Raw genomic sequence first — 18,638 nt, forward strand, 5'->3', positions numbered from 1 at the left:
ATAACATGTCCCACTAGTAGCTATTATTATTTCTGTTTACACAAACTATGCAAACACTTAGATGATTTTTGTGCGTTTAACTTTCCATTTACACAATGCAAAGTTTTTTTTATAGAAAAGTTAACATTCTAATTTTTAGAATGTTAAGACAAAAATTATTTAGATTCACATGTAATGTAAACATGGTGCAAGTTTAAAATAAAAAAAATGAAAAATGATTTTGACAAAGTGAAAATCTATGAAGAGTTTAATTAACTTTGAAATTGAACTTTTTAAAAATAATATTGTGTTGTTCAAAAAAAAATTGTATGCGGCGTCTCGACGAAAAACATGTATAACAATATATACAAAACTCTTGATTTTCTTAGAGTTTGTTAAGAAAAAGAAAGGGAATTAGGACACATGATTCTTGCTTTGGAGAACAAAAGCACTTGAAACATGTAAGCTAAGCTAACTAACTACCTTGTGTAAACCCCAATCTGGCAAGGCTCCTCTCATTGTCTTTAAAGCTCCTCATGCTTTCCACCCTTTCTTAAATTTCATTTACATAATTTGTTTGTTACACATTTCAATATTTTTGTTGGTTATATAAACATCATCTTTTGGTTTGTTCCAATATTTTTTTCTTTTGGGCGATTCATTCTCTCTTTTCCACCTTGCAAGAAAATTGGAATCAATGAAAGGTACCAAATATCCTTCTATAATATCCTTAATTTTGCATTTTCTCATGAAACCATCGAGACGCATTTTTGTCAATCTTCAAAATGTTATTTTCGGTTTTTATATAAAATTTTATTCTATTATAGTGCGGTATAAATACCAACCCACTGCCTATCTCTTTACCAAGTACAGTACATGTATTCATCCTTATATACAGTACTGCTAAGTCTGCTATCATTACTGTCGTCGACAATTTTTGTTTATTAATAGTGGAATGAAAAAATACATTTGCTTACAATTATATTTATTTGAATGTGTTTTCGTATGTGTGGTATGTATTTAAAGAATACAAATTGTGGAAGAAACCTTGTGACTTTGTTCATCAATTAATAGAGACAAGAGATAGAAAAACTGTTGGTAGTGTGTGTTGTCGTTTTGAAAATGGAATGTAATAAGTAGCGACGTGAAAATAACGGTAGTTTTTGTTGCAAACGCGTTTACTTATAGTGGCCAAGACGCGTCGCTATCGTCTCTCGCACGCTCTTTTGGTTCTGTTTGTCACAGCTGTCTCTCTGTCACACATGTATTCTCTGTTCCTCTCTTTAACCTACGTGACTGACCTGTAGCCTCACCTATTATCACGTTCTTATAACACTATAGAATAACATAAAACTATATATATATTTTTTTTTTCTTATGGATTTACTAATTTCACATTCTACTATGTATTAGTATGTTTTTCAAACAAATTATATGCATAAACTGCATTGGCTGTTGTAAGTTAAGGATAAAAGTCTTACAACATTAGGCATCAAAATCTTTTGGAATTACCAATAAGCATTTCCCTAGGTTGGCCCACTAGTATCGTATGTTTTGGTTTAATTTTTTATTGCAGATATTTGTCTTTCTTGTTGTTTGAAAGTTTTTTTTTTTTTGAAAAATTGTTGTTTGAAAGTTACCAATAAGCATTCCTCATGATGGATCGCCTATTCAATATAGACAACTTTTCTTAATGTAATTGTACCTGATTTTTACCGTATTCAGCAAGTCATGCATTATTATCATCAGGAAAATCTAAAACAAGTAAACCCCACTAGAAATAGCCACTGTATTTTCCAATATTTTTAGTTTATTTTAAACATTATAGATAATATATTCCACTATTAAACTGAGAAATCAGTCAGTGTTTACATATCTAACTTTTGTGAAAATTACATTTTATGTTTTATAATAATGATCTTCTACATATCTAGAATGATTTAGAAGGCGCAGGTATAAACCAATTAGACAGTAATCTATCCCTGTTAAACCAAAAATTAATTAATTAGGTTGTAACTTGTAAGCCATATATATATCACATATATGGAGTATTCCATAAAACACAACACAGCAAATATTTCAGCATCTAGTGGTCATCGTTCTTGTTCAGGATAGTAATAAGGAACCACAATGCACCTACATCGGAAATTAGTGTTTTGGTATAGACCATTTCTTGTGTATAAATATTATCGCTCTGTGATTAACTGTATCCTCTTTCTCAATTTTAAAAAACTCTCTCTTTCTCATGTTGAGTTTATAATTGTGTCAAACTATACAAAATCACGCTTAATACACTAGCCATTAGCCATATTCTCAAATGTTCATTCATCGCCGGTATCTACACCAGTAACACCACGTGATCCATTTCCAAATAGCTTTCCATACAAGTTTCGAACTCGTAATATTTGTTCTCAAAACATACAACGAGAACGGGCCCTACGCTCTGGTCTTTGCATGTAAGACTGAAACCTCATTAAAGTCGTCGGTTCGGGTTCGATGGGTCCCACTTGCTCACGCAGTCTCTGCCTTTGACCAAAAGCAACATATCATTACATTTTTCTCTTGGTAAAAAAAAATAGCCACAACAAAAGCTGTTCCCTTCGTTAATTTCTAGTTGTCAATGATACGTCAAAATCGTCAAAATCCAACGATTCACAATTCTTTTGAGAGCTCCCAAACATATCCTTTATTTTACTAAATTTTAATATTGAATATATTTATTCCCTTTTCTTTCTGTGAGTGGTGGAATTATAACTACAACGATATATAACCTAACTAAACACAAAGCATTTCCGACTTCTGCGACTCCTCCCCACATGGAATCTCCCAACCTATTCAATATAGATACATGCGTATATTAAATATATAACGAAAGGGAAAGGACACATAAACAATTCATACGTCCCGATGTCTGTTTGAGAGTTTATAGCTTTTTATACTCTCTTTTTTGGGTATTTGCAAAAAGATTGAGACTCCTCCACATTGAGATGCCTTAATATTTATTTACATCTTTATAGATTCTCTATCCTCTGAGCATCTAAACAAACCTCCATATACATATTCAACCATTTATCCACGTAGATGTATTTATATATTCTCATGTACCAGTGCATCAATTTGAGTATATGCCAAAAAGAAAATAAAAATAAACATTTTCCTTCAAGACATATATATCCTCACCCGATTGTCTCGAATCCATTACCTTATTTTTTTAAATACGTGAAAAATTAAATTAATCTGCATACATTTTTCAATAGTGAAACACTATGCTACATTGTTCATGCGTTATTTATTTATTTATGGTTGAAAATATAGAGGGTAAAAACTATATAACTCATGGTAAATACTATTTAACTCTTTCTTTGCTGCTCTCTCTCTGTATAAATATACTTGTCTTTCCTAAAGCAGAGAAGCAAAGAATCGTGTCCTCTTACACAATCACAGGCTTTATGCATTTTTATCACAAGGATCATCTCTTTCCTTGGCTTCGAATTCAGCTCCCTCTTCTTCTTCTTTATTCACTTTCTTTCTCCTTTTCCTTTTATTAAAACATTGTTCTTTCAAACCTGATCAGCTAGTTTTGTTTTTAAGTAATGGTTTTCTACATCTTTTATGTAGCAAGAAGAACACATGTTTTAAAAAGCTTCGAATCTCTCTCCCTTTCCTTCATCACACATCTTTAATCACCTCGTGACTCAAGATTTCAAATTCCCCTAAACATTGTTTTAAAATCTCTTTCTTTTTATTTATTCTAAACACTGTCTTTTACTCTGTATTTGTTTCTTCTCAACATTGAAACAAAACTTATCTCTTTTCTCTTTAAAGACTGAAACTTTATCTGAAAATGGCTGCATTATCATCACCATCTTCATACACAGAGTTAAAAGATGCTTGGCATCCATCAACAACAACAGTGGACACAACATCATCAAGCTACTGGTTTAACTGGAGGGTTACGATCTGCTGCGTATGGATGGCTCTAGCGATGGTGATCACCGCTTTTCTCATATTCAAATACGAAGGCTTTCGCCTGAAACGAACCGGAAACGGCGGAGACGGAGGGGAGAAAGAGTGGTCGGGGAATGTATATGAAGACGAGACTTGGAGGCCTTGTCTACGCAATATTCACCCGGCTTGGCTTCTTGCTTTTAGAGCTGTTGCCTTCTTCGTTCTTCTCATTATGCTGATCATTATTGGCCTTGTTGATGGACCTACCATCTTCTTCTACTATACTCAGTAAGCCATCCTCTCTTGTGGTAGTAGATAAGAAAACTAATATCTCTGTTCTGTTTTTTTTTTTTGTGTGGTCTCTAATGTTTTTGTTTGTTTGTTTTGATTTGCAGGTGGACTTTTGCTTTGATCACTCTCTATTTTGGAGTAATGTTACTGTCTCATAACATGTTTACTTTGTTAGTAACTTGTTTGTGACATTAGTCAAGTTTCTTACATTAGTCTTTTATTCTTTTAACAGCTAGGTTCGCTTCTTTCGCTGCATGGATGCTACAAATACAACAAAAGAGCTGCTGGCGATAGAGTAGATAGCATTGAAGCCATAGACTCGGAGAGAGCAAGATCCAAAGGCTCTGATAATACTCTTCAAGAGAGTCAATACTCTAGTAATCCAGCTAATTTTTGGGGATATGTTTTCCAGATAATTTTTCAGGTAAATTAAATCAAAATTAATGCACAAGAGATTATCAGATTTTTTAAAATGATTTCTTGATTGGATATTGTGTGAAACAGATGAATGCAGGTGCAGTTTTGCTCACTGACTGTGTGTTCTGGTTCATCCTTGTTCCTTTCCTTGAGATTCATGATTATAGCCTTAATGTTGTAAGTAATCTAATGAGTCATTTTTAATTCATTATACAAATACATTTGATGATCAATTCAAAATATAAAAGTGTATATGTTCAATATTGCAGTTGGTGATCAACATGCATTCTCTTAACGCCATTTTCTTGCTTGGTGATGCTGCTTTGAATTCTTTGGTAAATCTCAGATTCCTGCAGTAGTTTCTTTATACTCTTATTTATATAGATTCTTATTTGATTCTTGATTTTTCATTATTACAGAGCTTCCCATGCTTCAGAATTGCTTACTTCTTCTCATGGACTATAGCTTATGTTTTATTCCAATGGACTCTCCACTCGTTAGTCCATATATGGTAACACTTCGTACAAATTACACTGATTTTTTTAATGTAATCTTTTAACAGTAATAATCACTCCTTACTGTTTATCAATAGGTGGCCTTACCCCTTCCTGGACTTATCATCACACTATGCTCCACTATGGTAACTTAAAAGCTTTACTATAGTTTTTCAATTTTCTCCATTATTTCGTTGGGGCTAATTACATTCAAATGACGCGGCAACTTTTTTTCAGGTATTTCTCAGTTGCAGTGATGCATTTGCCATGCTACGGAGCCTTTGCCTTGTTGGTGAAGCTAAAACATCGGCTTCTTCAGAGATGGTTCCCTGAGTCTTACCAGAGTCCTCGGTAGTAGCTTCCAAGAAAGCAACCACGTTTGATTGGAAAATTAATTTAAGTAGACAGAGGTTTTTTTTGTTTAAAAGATACATTAAGGAAACCAAAAAAAAGTGTGAAGCAACAAACTCATGCTTAATTATAAATATGATTAATTCTTTTCTCATATCAAAATAAGAGGTGATATAGTATTATTCTATCTCCACGGACGTAGGTGCAAGATGCATTTCTGTATAAGCTTGTTTGAAGAATCTGACAATTTAGAGAAATAGAAAAATGTTAAAAGAGCCAAATCTCTAGATTAGAAAAATGTTAAAAGAGCCAAATGCAGTAATTATTCATCTATTTTTGGGGAGAAGGAGAAGAAAATGAATAAAAGACAAATGAACAAAAACAAATATTTATTTATTTTACTTTTTCATGATCTTAATTATGTATTAAGACTGGGCGTTTGGTCTACCGATCGGTTTAGGTTCGGTTGAATCGGGTGTTCAGACTTTCGGATCTTAGTGTACAAGTACCATTCGATTTTTTCAAATTTCCAGTATGGTATCAGTTCGGAATCAACCGGGTTCGGATTGGTTCGGTTGAAACAAACAAAAACCGATTATACTTTGGGACCGGTCCAGTTTTGGATTTTAACAACCAAATATAATCATATATAACCAAACAAACGGAAAATATCAAATTAAACCGATTATAACCAAACATCTGAAAATATCATTGATTCAAACATGAGTTCAAATATAACAAAACCCAAAATAACACAAGATTTCAACACAAGTTCAATACACTGTTGCATACTGTTGTCAGAGAATTGGTAGGTCGAATTGGCGAACAAACGCTCCTCTTGTGTGCTACATGTATCAGCTTGGATCCGTCGCATTTAGCCCAATGATTAAAGAGAATTGGGCTGAACCACATACTACAGCTAAACCGTTGCTATTATGACATTTAATAAATTTTAAAAACATCGTATAAATTAAAATTACAATGAATAATACGATTGTTTTAACAAGCAAAAATAAATACTGCTTTAAATTGAAACATAGACTAGAAACGAAAAGATAAGTGCTTCCAGGAACTACTGACTTGGTAACAGGTTTCATCACTGGTTGTACCTATTGTCTTACTGATGCTGAATCCAAAGATTTCAGAGTAATGCGGTAATTGATTTCTTTGTCCATCTAATCTTAACACACTAAACATGAAAAAGTTCTTCATGTGATAAGAGAAAAGGTTATTGTTTAGCTCAATATATTATCCGCTGATCACATGGACAATAAAAACTTGATGAGGAGACACCAAGATTACTTGATCAAGTTCAGAGAATCACCTGCTGTATGTCCTTACAATATGTCATCTGAATGTCTAGAGAGCGAGTCAATTGAGGCGAGAAGCGAATGTGAGCAGTTGTAAGAGAAGTATTGTGTTAAGGATCCAGAAAAGGAATTTTATTAACCATTTGACACATTTTATGAAGGAATTTGCATTACCAAACAAGTTAAGAGCATTGCTTGTGAGAACTAATTTTAAGTGTTTTACACCGTCCAAAACCATACTATAATTCATAAGTTAATTAATTATGAAGTGTTATCATCTCTTTCGACTCTGTCTAACTTAGGTGTCCTCTATTTCACTCTTCATGATTATCTTATGCTTACCACGATAAAGAGGCATATGGTTCTCCTTAAGTATCAAAGATAGATTTTTAAAACTAATCAGTTGTAATCTTCTCAAGATTATAAATGGAAACGTAATTATATAGCAATTGTGCTAGGTATTAATCAAAGCTTAAATGAAACTTAGATTCCATTATCAATTCTTTGAGTGTATTTGGAGATACAAACATCAAATTTACATTTTTCAAAGCATCTGAAGAACTAAGAGCATACATCATCTAACCTTTCAAACCTCCCTTTCTCCTATTCTTAATTCTTTGCTAGAGATTTAGTCAGGCCCGTCCCTGCTATAAGACAACTAAAGCATCTGCTTTACGCCACAAAATATAAACAAAACATTAAAGCCACATGTCACTGAGTACTAGTTTAGGTCAGATGGTTTAATAGTTTAATTTGAGTTAGAAGATCGTAGTTTTTTTCTTGTAATTGAGCATATCGTAGTTCTATCTTCCTTTTTCCAACATAGTTTTATTTTTTTACCATTCGATGACTCTATATATTTTTGCAGGGTCCTAGGGCAAAAAAAAAAAAAATTTACCCTCTAAAATTTATATACATATAATATTTAAAATATATATAAAATTTAATATTTAATATTTTGTATATATTTGTAATGAAAATAAAACTATATACATATCAAATAATTTTGGACCCTTTTTATCTTGATTTATTATATTTATAATTTTTTTATATATAAAAATATAGATTTATAAAAAAATTAAACCCCTTAATTATTATCATACGAAGAACACGGGCTTGGGTCCGGGGCGGTCGCACCGCTTGTCCCCCCCCCCCCCCCACTGAGCCGGCCCTGTACTTTTGTATGGGTTGTTTGTTACTATTTATTGTTGGTATTTGTATAAGAGGCCACAAAAAGTTTTTTTTTTACTTTAGGCCACTCAAAATTATGGGATGGCCCTGGATTTAGTGTAGACTTAGTTCGTTGGGAGGAAGAAAAAGAAGAACAGCCTATAAATTTTGCTGCAATGTCGCACTACAAGAAAACAGCGGCATACTGAGCGAAAAAATCGTCGGTATGTCGTCGGAATAATGCTATTCCGAGGACATACCGACGAAAAAAGTCCTCGGAAATAACTCTTCGGAAATTCATTTTTCCTCGGAAATCCCTCGGAAATTTCCGACGGAATTCCGAGGAAATGAATTTCCGAAGAAACTCCGAGGACAATAAGTTCGTCGGAAAGTTCCTCGGAATATACCGAGGGAGGTCTTCCTCGGAATATTTCGATGGAATTTCCGATGGTCCAATCCTCGGAAGTTCCGACGAAACCTTCCTCGGAATTTTCATCGGGAATTTCCGAGGAACCGTCCCTCGGTATATTCCGACGACTTATTCCGAGGAAAAGTTTGTTGGAAATTTCCGAGGGTGCTTTTCCTCGGAATTTCGAAAAAAAATTATTTTTTAAAAATAAATTATTTTTTTCGAAATTTTTTTTTATTTTTTTTAAAATTAAAATTTTTTAAATTTAAATTCGAAAATATAAAATTAAAATTGAAAACATATTAGATAATATTCAAAGTTGTACAAATAAAAATAAAACATTCCGAGTTTTTGAAAAAAACCACTTATCCCTGCAATTGCTTCATGAACATTTCGTGGTAATAGTTCTTTGAAGGCAAACGGAAGGAGGCGCCGCATCATTACATGGCAATCGTGGTTTTTCAAGCCAGTAAACTTTCCTTCCTTTTTGTCGATACAGTTACGCAAATTAGATGAGTAACCGTCTGGAAATTCCACATCGTTTGAAATCCAATCAAAGAACGCATCCTTTCCCGCTGCATCAAGTCGGTATATGGGAAAAGGAGCCCTACCATTCTCATCAACATGAAGTTCTGAACGAGCACATATATCGACTAAATCCAGTCTTGACTTCAAATTATCCTTTGTTTTACCTTGAACATTAAGGATCGTGTTCATGAGATTGTCAAAAAAGTTCTTCTCAATATGCATGACATCTAAATTATGCCTTAGTAGATGATCCTCCCAGTATGGCAGATCCCAGAAAATACTTTTTTTTGTGCCAGTTATGTAGGTCTCCAACACCATCTACCGGAAAACGCTCATGTCCACCAACGTCTGGCGTCCTTTCTGCAACAAAATCCCTAAGTTGTGTCTTCAAATCTTTCCCACAAATTTCCGGAGGTGGACTGTCAAACACCCTCTTGTTCTTCGTAAACAAATTCCTACTTCTACGATATGGATGATCTGGTGGTAGGAATCTCCAGTGACAGTCAAACCAACACGTTTTCCTTCCGTGTTTTAGTTGGAAAGCATCAGTGTTATCTTGACAATATGGACATGATAGCCTTCCATGCGTTGTCCATCCAGATAACATACCATATGCTGGAAAATCACTTATTGTCCACATTAGTACTGCCCGCATTTGAAAGTTTTCTTTATACGAAACATCGTATGTTTCAGCACCTTGAGCCCATAGTTGTTGCAACTCATATATTAGTGGCTGAAGAAATACATCAAGTGATCTCTTAGGATGCTCTGGTCCGGGAACGAGAATCGAGAGAAACAAAAACTCTCGTCGCAAGCACAAGTTTGGGGGTAGGTTGTATGGTGTAAGAATGACTGGCCTTAGAGAATACTGTCTTCCACTCTTGCCAAACGGGCTGAAACCATCAGTACGCAAAGTCGGGATACTTTGATTGGAAATACTTCCACGCATTTGCATCTGAAGGATGTCTGATCTCACTATCTGTTGAGTGCTCCGCATGCCATCTCATTGGTTGCGCTGTACGTTCAGACAGATACAACCTCTGCAACCTTTCCGTCAAAGGCAAATACCACATCCTTTTATATGGCACTGGATCTCTTCCACTCGTATCTTTATAACGAGGCTTCCCACAAAATTTGCATGAAACCCGCTGTTCATCCGCTCTCCAATAAATCATGCAGTTATCTCTGCATACATCTATTACCTGATACGATAAACCAAGACCAGTTTCGAGTTTCTGAACCTCGTAGTATGAACCAGGAGCTACATTATCTTCGGGTACAATACCTTTTATATAATCAGCAATCGCATCCACACAGTCTTCAGCCAAATTATAATCCGTTTTAATGTCCATCAATCTTGTAGCAGATGATAAAGCTGAATGACCATCTCTGCAACCTTCGTACAATGGTTGCTTTCCAGCATCCAACATATCATAAAATCTCCTAGCTTCTGCATTGGGTAAATCTTCCCCTCTAAAATGATCATTTACCATCTGCTCAGTACCTACACCATAATCTACATCCGTTCTAATTGGTTCTTCTAATCTAACCGCTGGCTGAGGTTCGCTAGTACTACCATGTTCATAATCAGTTTTCCCATGATGATACCAAATTTTGTAACTTCGTGTAAACCCACTCAAATATAGATGAGTCCAAACATCCCACTCTTTAATAACCTTTTTATTTTTACAATTAGAGCAAGGACATCTTAACATACATGCTTTTGCTTCCGGTTGTCGGTGAACTAACCCCATGAATTCGGTTATACCACGTTGGTATTCTTCCGTAAGCAATCTCGTGTTCGGATCCAAATGAGGTCGATCGATACAAGAACGAAAATAATTTGAAGAAGACATGTTTTTTTATGAATCAAAATCGTGTGTAAAGAGAGTGAGAGGGAGGATGAAGATATGGAGTGAATGGAGCGGAAGAGGGGTGCTTGTATTTATAGTTAAAATCCTTCCGATAGACCGAGGAAATTCCGACGGAATTCCGATGCCAACGGCTAGTTCGTCGGAATTTCCTTGGAATTTTTAAAATCCCCCAACGGCTCTCTAACGTCTATAATATTTCCTCGGAATTCATCGGTTTTTTCCGAGGAATACAATTTTCCTCGGTATTCCATAAAAATATTCCGACGGAATGATATTTCCTCGGAGTTCCGTCGGTATATTTCGAGGAAATTCTGAGGAAACCAAATTTTGTGTTTCCTCGGAATATACTCGGAAAGTCCTCGGGATATTCCGAAGATTTCATTTTCCGTCGGAATGTCCGTCAGAATACCGCTGTTTTCTTGTAGTGTCGGTTGAATCTTGCATCAAACATTGGTGACAGCTGCATGTAGCAAACGTTGTAAAATACTTGTTTACACGTTAATATTAATTTCTATATACATCACATTTTTGTTTTATTTCCTACAATTTTCACATATATCTAATCCATGTAAAATGTAACATAATAAAATTATGTTTGTCGCAGGACAACACTTTAGAGACATTTTTTACTAACCCCCATGATAATGCAATACCCCCCATGATAATGCAATACCCCCCATGATAATGCAATACCCACAGTCCATCTGTAAGTATATTTTGATACATGCACCCATCTTTTTTTTGAAAGCTACATGTGCCCCTCTTATGGTGATTTGAATTTATCACTATTGATTTCTATTTTATTTTGAAAATAGTTAAAGTTTTTGAAAATTTAAAGAAGGAAATGAGTCGACTAAAAGAAAAGAACTGAATCAACTATATATTGTTTTAATAAATTCTATGTATCTTGAAACAAAATATTTTTGATTGTGTAAAGTGTGTAGATCTGTAACTAGGGAAACCTTCATAGTCTGGTGTTCAAAAAATAAAACCTCGTCCAAGCATGCGGTGAAGCATGCCGAAATAAAATCGCAAGCTTGTCTTTTGACATCTCATGTTCATCTCACAAGATTGTCCGGAGTCCATCTCTAGAGAAGCATGTGGTGAAGCCCAACAGAGTTCGGTTCAAATCCTCTACAAATGCAGATATTATCTTGGCATCGAAAACCCATGAACTATATTCTCTCCAGGATCTGTCGCTATCCCACTATCTTCAAGCTGTTTACAACACCTACACCACATTTGCCAATGAATGCCGCCACTAAGTCTTTATCTACACTCTGTGTCCGTATGAAATCAGCTGCATCTACCTTCGCCATGCAAGAACTGAATCTCAAGTCTGATAAACTGGCTACTAAACTCCAGAAGCTGCCAATGTTGTCATCTCATCGCATGCTGCTTACTGGTTCACATTGGTCCGGATTTTGGTTTCCCTCCTAACTTCAGGTCTCGATTGTACAATGACCATCCGGACAAGTTCAAGACTGTGGATACTTCCTATGGAAGAGCACTGGAGCTTGTCTAATTGGCCAACCAAATGCCATCACCTGAAGTTGATTATAGAGGTTTGATTGTTGATCGTCCTTTGAAGTTCAAGCGTTTGAATCTCCCTCCGGAAAGGCTTAAATTTGAAGAGGAGACACCAAGATTACTTTATCAAGTTCAGAGAATCACCTGATGTGTGTCTTACAAGACATCATCTGAAGGTCTAGTGAGCGAGTCCATTGAGGCTGAGAAGCGAAAAAAGGACTTGGATAGACCATCTGACACATTTCAGGAAGGAGTTTGCGTTACCAAACAAGCTAAGAGCATTGATAGTGAGACATCCAGAGCTATTCTATGTGAGTCAAAAAGGCACATTGTTGATCAGAGAACGATTGATAGATCTTGTTCAAGAAGGAAATAGAATTAGACGTGAACGGACAAGGAAAGGTGCGGAATATAGCAATGATGATAACAGAGATGCAGGCATTGATAAGACTATCGTCTTTTGTTGGTATATCTCCAAACATGCATATGTAAAGTGTATAGATTTGTAAACTATGGATTAAAAGTCTAGCGTTCATAAAAAAAAAAAGGAAGGAAACCTTAATAGTCTTTCTCAAAACCTACAGCTATGTTCGCTTCTTTCGCTGCATGGATGCTACAAATACAACAAAGGAGCGGCTGGTGATGGCGTAGATAGCACTGATGCTATAGCCATAGATTCAGGTGTGGAATATTTCAGTGAAGAAGATGATGAGGAGGCATGGGTTAGTAGTGGTGAAAGTGTAGAATATTGGAGTAGAAAGCTCTCTTCTTCTGGTATGAGCAATGATAGAAGTAAAGAGTGTGTTATTGAATCCTGGTGATGTAAATTGCTAAAAGAGTAGAATAACCATCAACGTTTTCATATTGTATACTCACAAAATTGTACGAAACAACAAAAGAACAGTGTTTATGTTCGTTATCTTATTCTCCATCGGCTTGAAAATTTAGCATACAAAAAAAAACTGTGAACGTTCCCTTTCTTATTTTCTTAACTGTTGTTCGAGTCTCTCAATAGCAGCACCAACACCACTTGTGACCTCGCCAATGTGGCTCGTGTCTTGTTTGTTGCCTTCGTTTGCCTTCTCCATGAGCTTCAGTTGTAACCAACCTGTTGAAATAATACGGCATGCACTTAAGTTTAAGCCAATATAACTCCTTTCACATGGTAAAAGACTTGTGGGCAATGTAAATTCCAAGATGCAAATTAGTTACCAAGAGGGAAGCAGACTGTAGCTCCAAGAACTGAACCGAGCATCACATTCCGCGCACGCCAAGCAAGAGACCCCGGCACTACCCAATTGTGATTAGAGATAAAGAGAGGTTAGGAGGAGACACAGAAGTGAGCATGCTGAATCTAAATGAGTCATAAGTGCAAAGGAGAATGTATCAAGTTACTGATTAAGCCAAATACGGCAGCAGTAGCTGAACCAGCTCCCACGAAATTGAAAACATCATGCACTCCTCGCGTCTCAGCTAAAAAGTTCTGTAGACTGAAGTATGAAGCGGTGAACATCCCGAGACGCATCCCTCCAATGAGGGAGCCACGAGTGACCCGGGTGAATCGTTTCTCCATAGCATCTCGCATCAATCTGTGTTGCTCTCGCTTGTCCTGTGTACTACCCATCTTCAACATCACCTCTGCATCCTTGCTCTGTTTCAAAACCACGGCCACTAATTTTAGCGTTGAGTTTAATACAAAGCAGACACAAAGATAAGAGGAACCGAAACATAAATATTAAGGAACAACTAGGTCTTTTATAAATTGAAAGAAGACATACCACAGAAGCAGAAGCCTCTTTGCTGCCTCCATATAACATTCCAGCAAATATCCCAACAACAGTTGCTGTTCCCCAGTTTGGATTCCCAGCTAATCTTGAAGAGTTCTGTGTTTCATGTAATAATAACCATAAACCACTTCAAAACCCTACCTTTGTTCGAAAACAACGAATCGTCAACGCATTGCCTCTAAAGAAGGAACTTATCACAAAGAAATGATCCTTATCTATGCATTCGAACAAAAGAAGCTTACGCCTGGGATGGTTTCTTCTGGATTGTCTACCGCTTCCATAGATCAAAATTTACTACAGTATCGAGAAAAAGATAAATCCCCGATCTTCCTCTCCGCCGCAATCGCTTTGTAATTGTTGAAGACGACCAGAACAGTTCCATTAATCGTCGGCGATAAATCTTAACCGGTTAAGTCTAATTTAACCGGATGAATTTGTTTTCCCCGGTTGGATTAAACCAAAATTATTTATTACTTTCGGCACGACGTCGTTTTCGTTATCTTTTTATTATTAGCCTTTTGTCCTCTGCTTCGTTGTTTAGCCGCCGGGAAAAGCAGAGAGAGTCGCCATGGACGCAGCTCATTGCTACCTCGAAGGAAACGCAGACGCAGTAGAGTTCTGTCCTCACGAGCCTCACGCGAACTTGCTTGCAGCTTCTACTTACACACTCCAAGAAGGAGATCTTCCCTCTCGATCCGGCTCCGTCTATCTATTCGACGTCGAACATTCTCGTTTGAATCTCCTCCATAAAGTCGACACCACCGGAGTCTTCGATATCCGTTGGAGCCGCGGTGGCGGCGAAAGCTTGGCGCTTGCTCAAGCTGACGCTGATGGGTGCTTGAGAGTTTACAAGGTCGATGACACTGAAGACAAAGGTAACGACTTTATCGATATTGCAGTAAAGGAACACACTTGTTGGTTTGGTCTTAAGACAAAGTCTTATGCTTTGCAACAGGTTATTGTCTGAGAGAAGTCGCTGGTGAAAAAATCAGTTCATCAATGTGTCTTTATCTCGATTGGGATCAATCATCAACATCGATTGTAGTTGGTTTATCCGATGGCTCTGCTTCTGTTGTTTCATTCACTGATTCCAATCTAGAGACAGTCCAAGAATGGAAAGGACACGACTTTGAGGTTTGGACAGCTTCGTTCGATCTCAACAACCCTAGTTTGGTCTACACTGGATCAGATGATTGCAAGTTCAGCTGCTGGGATATCAGAGACAATCCAGGGGACAATCGGGTTTTTCAGAATTCGAAAGCTCACACAATGGGTGTTTGCTGCGTTTCGCCGAGTCCGAGTGAGCCTTACTCTGTATTCACTGGAAGTTATGATGAGACTTTGAGGGTTTGGGACACGAGGTCTGTTTCCAGACCTGTGAATGAAGTATCGGTGTCTTTGGGTGGAGGAGTGTGGAGAATCAAGCACCATCCGTCTGTGCGTGGTGTTGTTTTGGTGGCTTGTATGCATAATGGTTTTGCTGTAGTTAAGGTTGGTGGTGGGAAAGGTGAAGTGATGGAGAGTTGCAGCAAGCATGAGTCTCTTGCTTATGGAGCAGATTGGTATAAGGGGAAAGATCAGAAGCGGAGTCTTGTGGCAACTTGCTCGTTCTATGATAAGCTTCTTCGTTTATGGAAGCCTGAAACTGCGTTTGAGATTTGAAGTTGCTTGATCCTTTTTTTTAATTGTTTGCCTAGATTGTTGAATTTCAAATTGCAATGCTTTTTTCAATAAGATCTTCAAGATTGTGTGCTGGTTAAACCAACACAGAGTCCGTAATTTACTTTGTCAACTTCAGAAGGCAATACTATCGTTATAGCACAATACCTGCAGTCTCCAGTGATTCAGCAAAAGGAAGCTACACAAATCCTTAATTCCATTAACCAAACTAAACTATGGATGTTTTGTCTGACAAAGAGAAGGGGTGTTTCGTTTTATTTGGTTTAAGGGAGAAATCACGATCTATCAATTTGAAGACATAGGTTTCAGAGTTCATCAAAGCTTTTGATCAGTACACCCACTTGAGTACGTAAAAATACAAGCTTACCTTTCCGGTACTCTCAGTATAACAGGACAAAGCAATGTCAAGTGGTTCAATTATAAAGAATCTCCAAGAAGCTTTTTACTCAAATTAGTTTTCCATTAACCAAACTAGAGCACAAACAGCACAGCAGTGTTAATGTTTTGTTTAAAGCAAAGTGAAAACCACAAGTATCTTTCCTTATTTGGGTACTTGACAATATGTAACATATAACATTCTTCTTCATTTCCACTGTTTATAGTTTCAGAGTTTTCACTCAAGCTGGGAAGAGTTAATTGGAGATAGCACCAGCTTCAGTAAGTAGAGGCACAAGCTTGCCTTGCTTGTTACTCTCCATCACTCCTGCAAATACACCCAAATGTTTTTAGTTAGTTCTTCTGGCCATTAATGCGCAGAGAGTTTGTACAGTGTTGTTGTCTTACTATCGCATCCACCGATATGTTTGCCTTTGATGAAAACATTAGGAACAGTGCTCTGTCCAGTCCACTCAGATAAAGCTGATTGGATCTCACCTCCATCACCTGTTAAAAGTAGAGCAATTAGTTGATTAGTTGTCAATTAGGAGAGCATGGAACATATAATAATCCAGGTTGACAGAGATTTTGGGTTTCTTACTCATCTCATCGAGCTCAAGTACTTTAAAAGTTGCACCTAGCTGTGTCAACAACTGTTTCACCCTCTGGCAATAACCACAGTAAGTCTTGCTGCAATAGTGAACATGATCAACGAGATGAAGTATTATAACAACGAGATGTGAATCAATTAGTAGACATAATAAAGCAAAGGGGAAAACTTTGAGACTCCTACGCAATCAACATTTAGTAGCAGCATCCATTATGTTTGTAAAAGCTTCACTATAACATCAGTTTCAAAAGCAATTAACGATGATATAAAAGCAGAAACTCAGAGCAAACGAAAAGACTGAAGCTCTTGATCAACCAAAAACATGGAGATAGAGACTTAAATACGCAAGTTATCAAACAGAGCATCACAGATGAAAAAACGAAAAAAGATGGGAAATTTCAACCTGAAGACAACGACCGGGTGAGCGGAGACGATCTCTTTGGCCTTGTTCACGACAACCTCCATCTCTTCCTTGTTCAATCGATTTCCACTGAACATAGAACCCATCTCTTCCTCTTACCTAAACAGTAGATATTCTTTGAAGGAATCGGACAGAACAACTCCTATAGATTCCTTTCACTCGACTTTCGTTCCCAATCTTGCTGGCTGTTCAAAGAATTTTATCGTATACTTTTCTAGTTTGTGAGAAGAAAGAAATAATCGTTTACTTTTGTGCCTATTTAGAACATCCGGAGTACTTATATAATTAAATATTATTTTTTTTTTGTTTTGTTTTTGTTTAAATAATGAAGGATCCGAATCAAAATGGTAAGTTCCATTGCAGAATTTTAGGTATATAAATATTATTATTTATTTTTTTAATATAATTTTAGAAAGAAAAATTTAAATAAAACATGATTAAATAAAAACATGATTAAATATACAGATTACACATAAGGGTTTATAAAATATAACGGTAGCTAAACACACGGTCAAAGCAGAGGAAAAGACTTAAGCATTCTCCTAATTCATCTGTGAGAAGACTCACCACTCTTTCTGCTCAAGTATTTACTCAGTATTTCAGAGCACTCTTTTCTTTCCAGACATACACACATCAATGGAGTAGTTTTCCCATCTCCAACCACATTGAACACAAATAAGTCTCCTATCTCGCAACTGTTATCGAGATAGAACTTTCTCCAGCCTCTTGTGATGTAAAACTTGCTGCATGATTCGGTAAATCGCAAACTCACATTCCATGAATTTCCCTCTTTGTTCACCAGTATCGTCTCTTGGCATTGTTTGTTCAAAGCAGTAGAACTCGTAGCTCCCACAGAAAGATACTGCAAACAAATAACGTAAAGACACATAATAGATTAAACAATTAATTTGACTAACTAAATTGACTCACAAGTTTGTCTTCTTGTAGATTTGAAACAGTGACCTCAGCCAAAAAACAGTAGTCGAATGAGAAAGAAGACATTGCCCATGTTCCTCCTGAAATATAAAAAACAATTTTCCACGTCAAAAACATCTTAGAAGTTTGCTATGCTATAATATATCTAACTCGCATATTTTTCTACATAATTATAGATGTTAGAAAGCAAAATAATGTACCAGTATTGTTGGTCGTCTGATGTTAGAAAGCAAAATAAAAATAAAACATGATTAAATAAAAAGATGATTAAATAAAAAGATACAACATGAGGCCTTATAAATATTTAAGATGATTAAATTTAAAAATACAACATGATTATGAATCACCAAATTTGTTTCAAATATTTTCTATTAAATCATATTTCAATCGATGATGTGCCTTGGTATCGTGAACATCATCCCGAATGCCGATAATATTATGGATATTTGTAGGCATGTCGTTACCGACCCGTGAACTTCTTGGGACGTCTTCCTCTTCAAATTCATAATCATCGTACCGAATGAATCC

General features: G+C 36.3%; 4 protein-coding genes and 1 pseudogene across 6 annotated transcripts; 3 read left to right on the forward strand and 2 right to left on the reverse strand.

The window, feature by feature from the left end:
• The first annotated feature begins 537 nt into the window (after positions 1-537).
• Positions 538-5,656, forward strand: LOC106347866. Of its 2 annotated transcripts, XM_022687515.2 has the most exons (9): positions 538-683; positions 3,858-4,215; positions 4,323-4,356; positions 4,451-4,642; positions 4,723-4,812; positions 4,905-4,970; positions 5,055-5,146; positions 5,228-5,275; positions 5,367-5,656. In XM_022687515.2, the coding sequence occupies exons 1-9, from the start codon at positions 677-679 to the stop codon at positions 5,482-5,484; spliced, it is 1,005 nt and encodes a 334-aa protein (XP_022543236.2). In that variant the 5' UTR covers positions 538-676; the 3' UTR covers positions 5,485-5,656. The 2 variants fall into 2 exon arrangements, with proteins under 2 accessions (XP_022543236.2, XP_013642932.2); XM_013787478.3 differs by lacking the exon at positions 538-683 and having other exon boundaries at positions 3,292-4,215.
• Positions 5,657-11,449: 5,793 nt separating this feature from the next.
• LOC125609978 lies at positions 11,450-13,010 on the forward strand (annotated as a pseudogene).
• Positions 13,011-13,145: 135 nt separating this feature from the next.
• Positions 13,146-14,493, reverse strand: LOC106351852. Of its 2 annotated transcripts, none has more exons than XM_013791577.3 (5): positions 14,331-14,493; positions 14,080-14,184; positions 13,697-13,952; positions 13,514-13,591; positions 13,146-13,409 (listed from the first exon to the last, which is right to left on the reverse strand). In XM_013791577.3, the coding sequence occupies exons 1-5, from the start codon at positions 14,367-14,369 to the stop codon at positions 13,282-13,284; spliced, it is 606 nt and encodes a 201-aa protein (XP_013647031.2). In that variant the 5' UTR covers positions 14,370-14,493; the 3' UTR covers positions 13,146-13,281. The 2 variants fall into 2 exon arrangements, with proteins under 2 accessions (XP_013647031.2, XP_022543237.2); XM_022687516.2 differs by having other exon boundaries at positions 14,080-14,225; positions 14,331-14,442.
• A 98-nt stretch (positions 14,494-14,591) lies between these two features.
• Positions 14,592-15,912, forward strand: LOC106347868 (diphthine methyltransferase homolog). Its single transcript, XM_013787480.3, has 2 exons — positions 14,592-14,963; positions 15,044-15,912. Exons 1-2 carry the CDS (start codon positions 14,657-14,659, stop codon positions 15,748-15,750), a joined length of 1,014 nt encoding a protein of 337 aa, XP_013642934.2. The 5' UTR covers positions 14,592-14,656; the 3' UTR covers positions 15,751-15,912.
• Positions 15,913-16,207: 295 nt separating this feature from the next.
• LOC106347869 (glutaredoxin-C1) lies at positions 16,208-17,432 on the reverse strand. The gene is made up of 4 exons (XM_013787481.3): positions 17,157-17,432; positions 16,745-16,833; positions 16,552-16,650; positions 16,208-16,471 (listed from the first exon to the last, which is right to left on the reverse strand). Exons 1-4 carry the CDS (start codon positions 17,258-17,260, stop codon positions 16,401-16,403), a joined length of 363 nt encoding a protein of 120 aa, XP_013642935.2. The 5' UTR covers positions 17,261-17,432; the 3' UTR covers positions 16,208-16,400.
• Positions 17,433-18,638: the final 1,206 nt, after the last annotated feature.

Source organism: Brassica napus, chromosome A6, assembly GCF_020379485.1.
Source record: "Brassica napus cultivar Da-Ae chromosome A6, Da-Ae, whole genome shotgun sequence".
In the NCBI taxonomy this organism is placed as follows: domain Eukaryota; kingdom Viridiplantae; phylum Streptophyta; class Magnoliopsida; order Brassicales; family Brassicaceae; genus Brassica; species Brassica napus.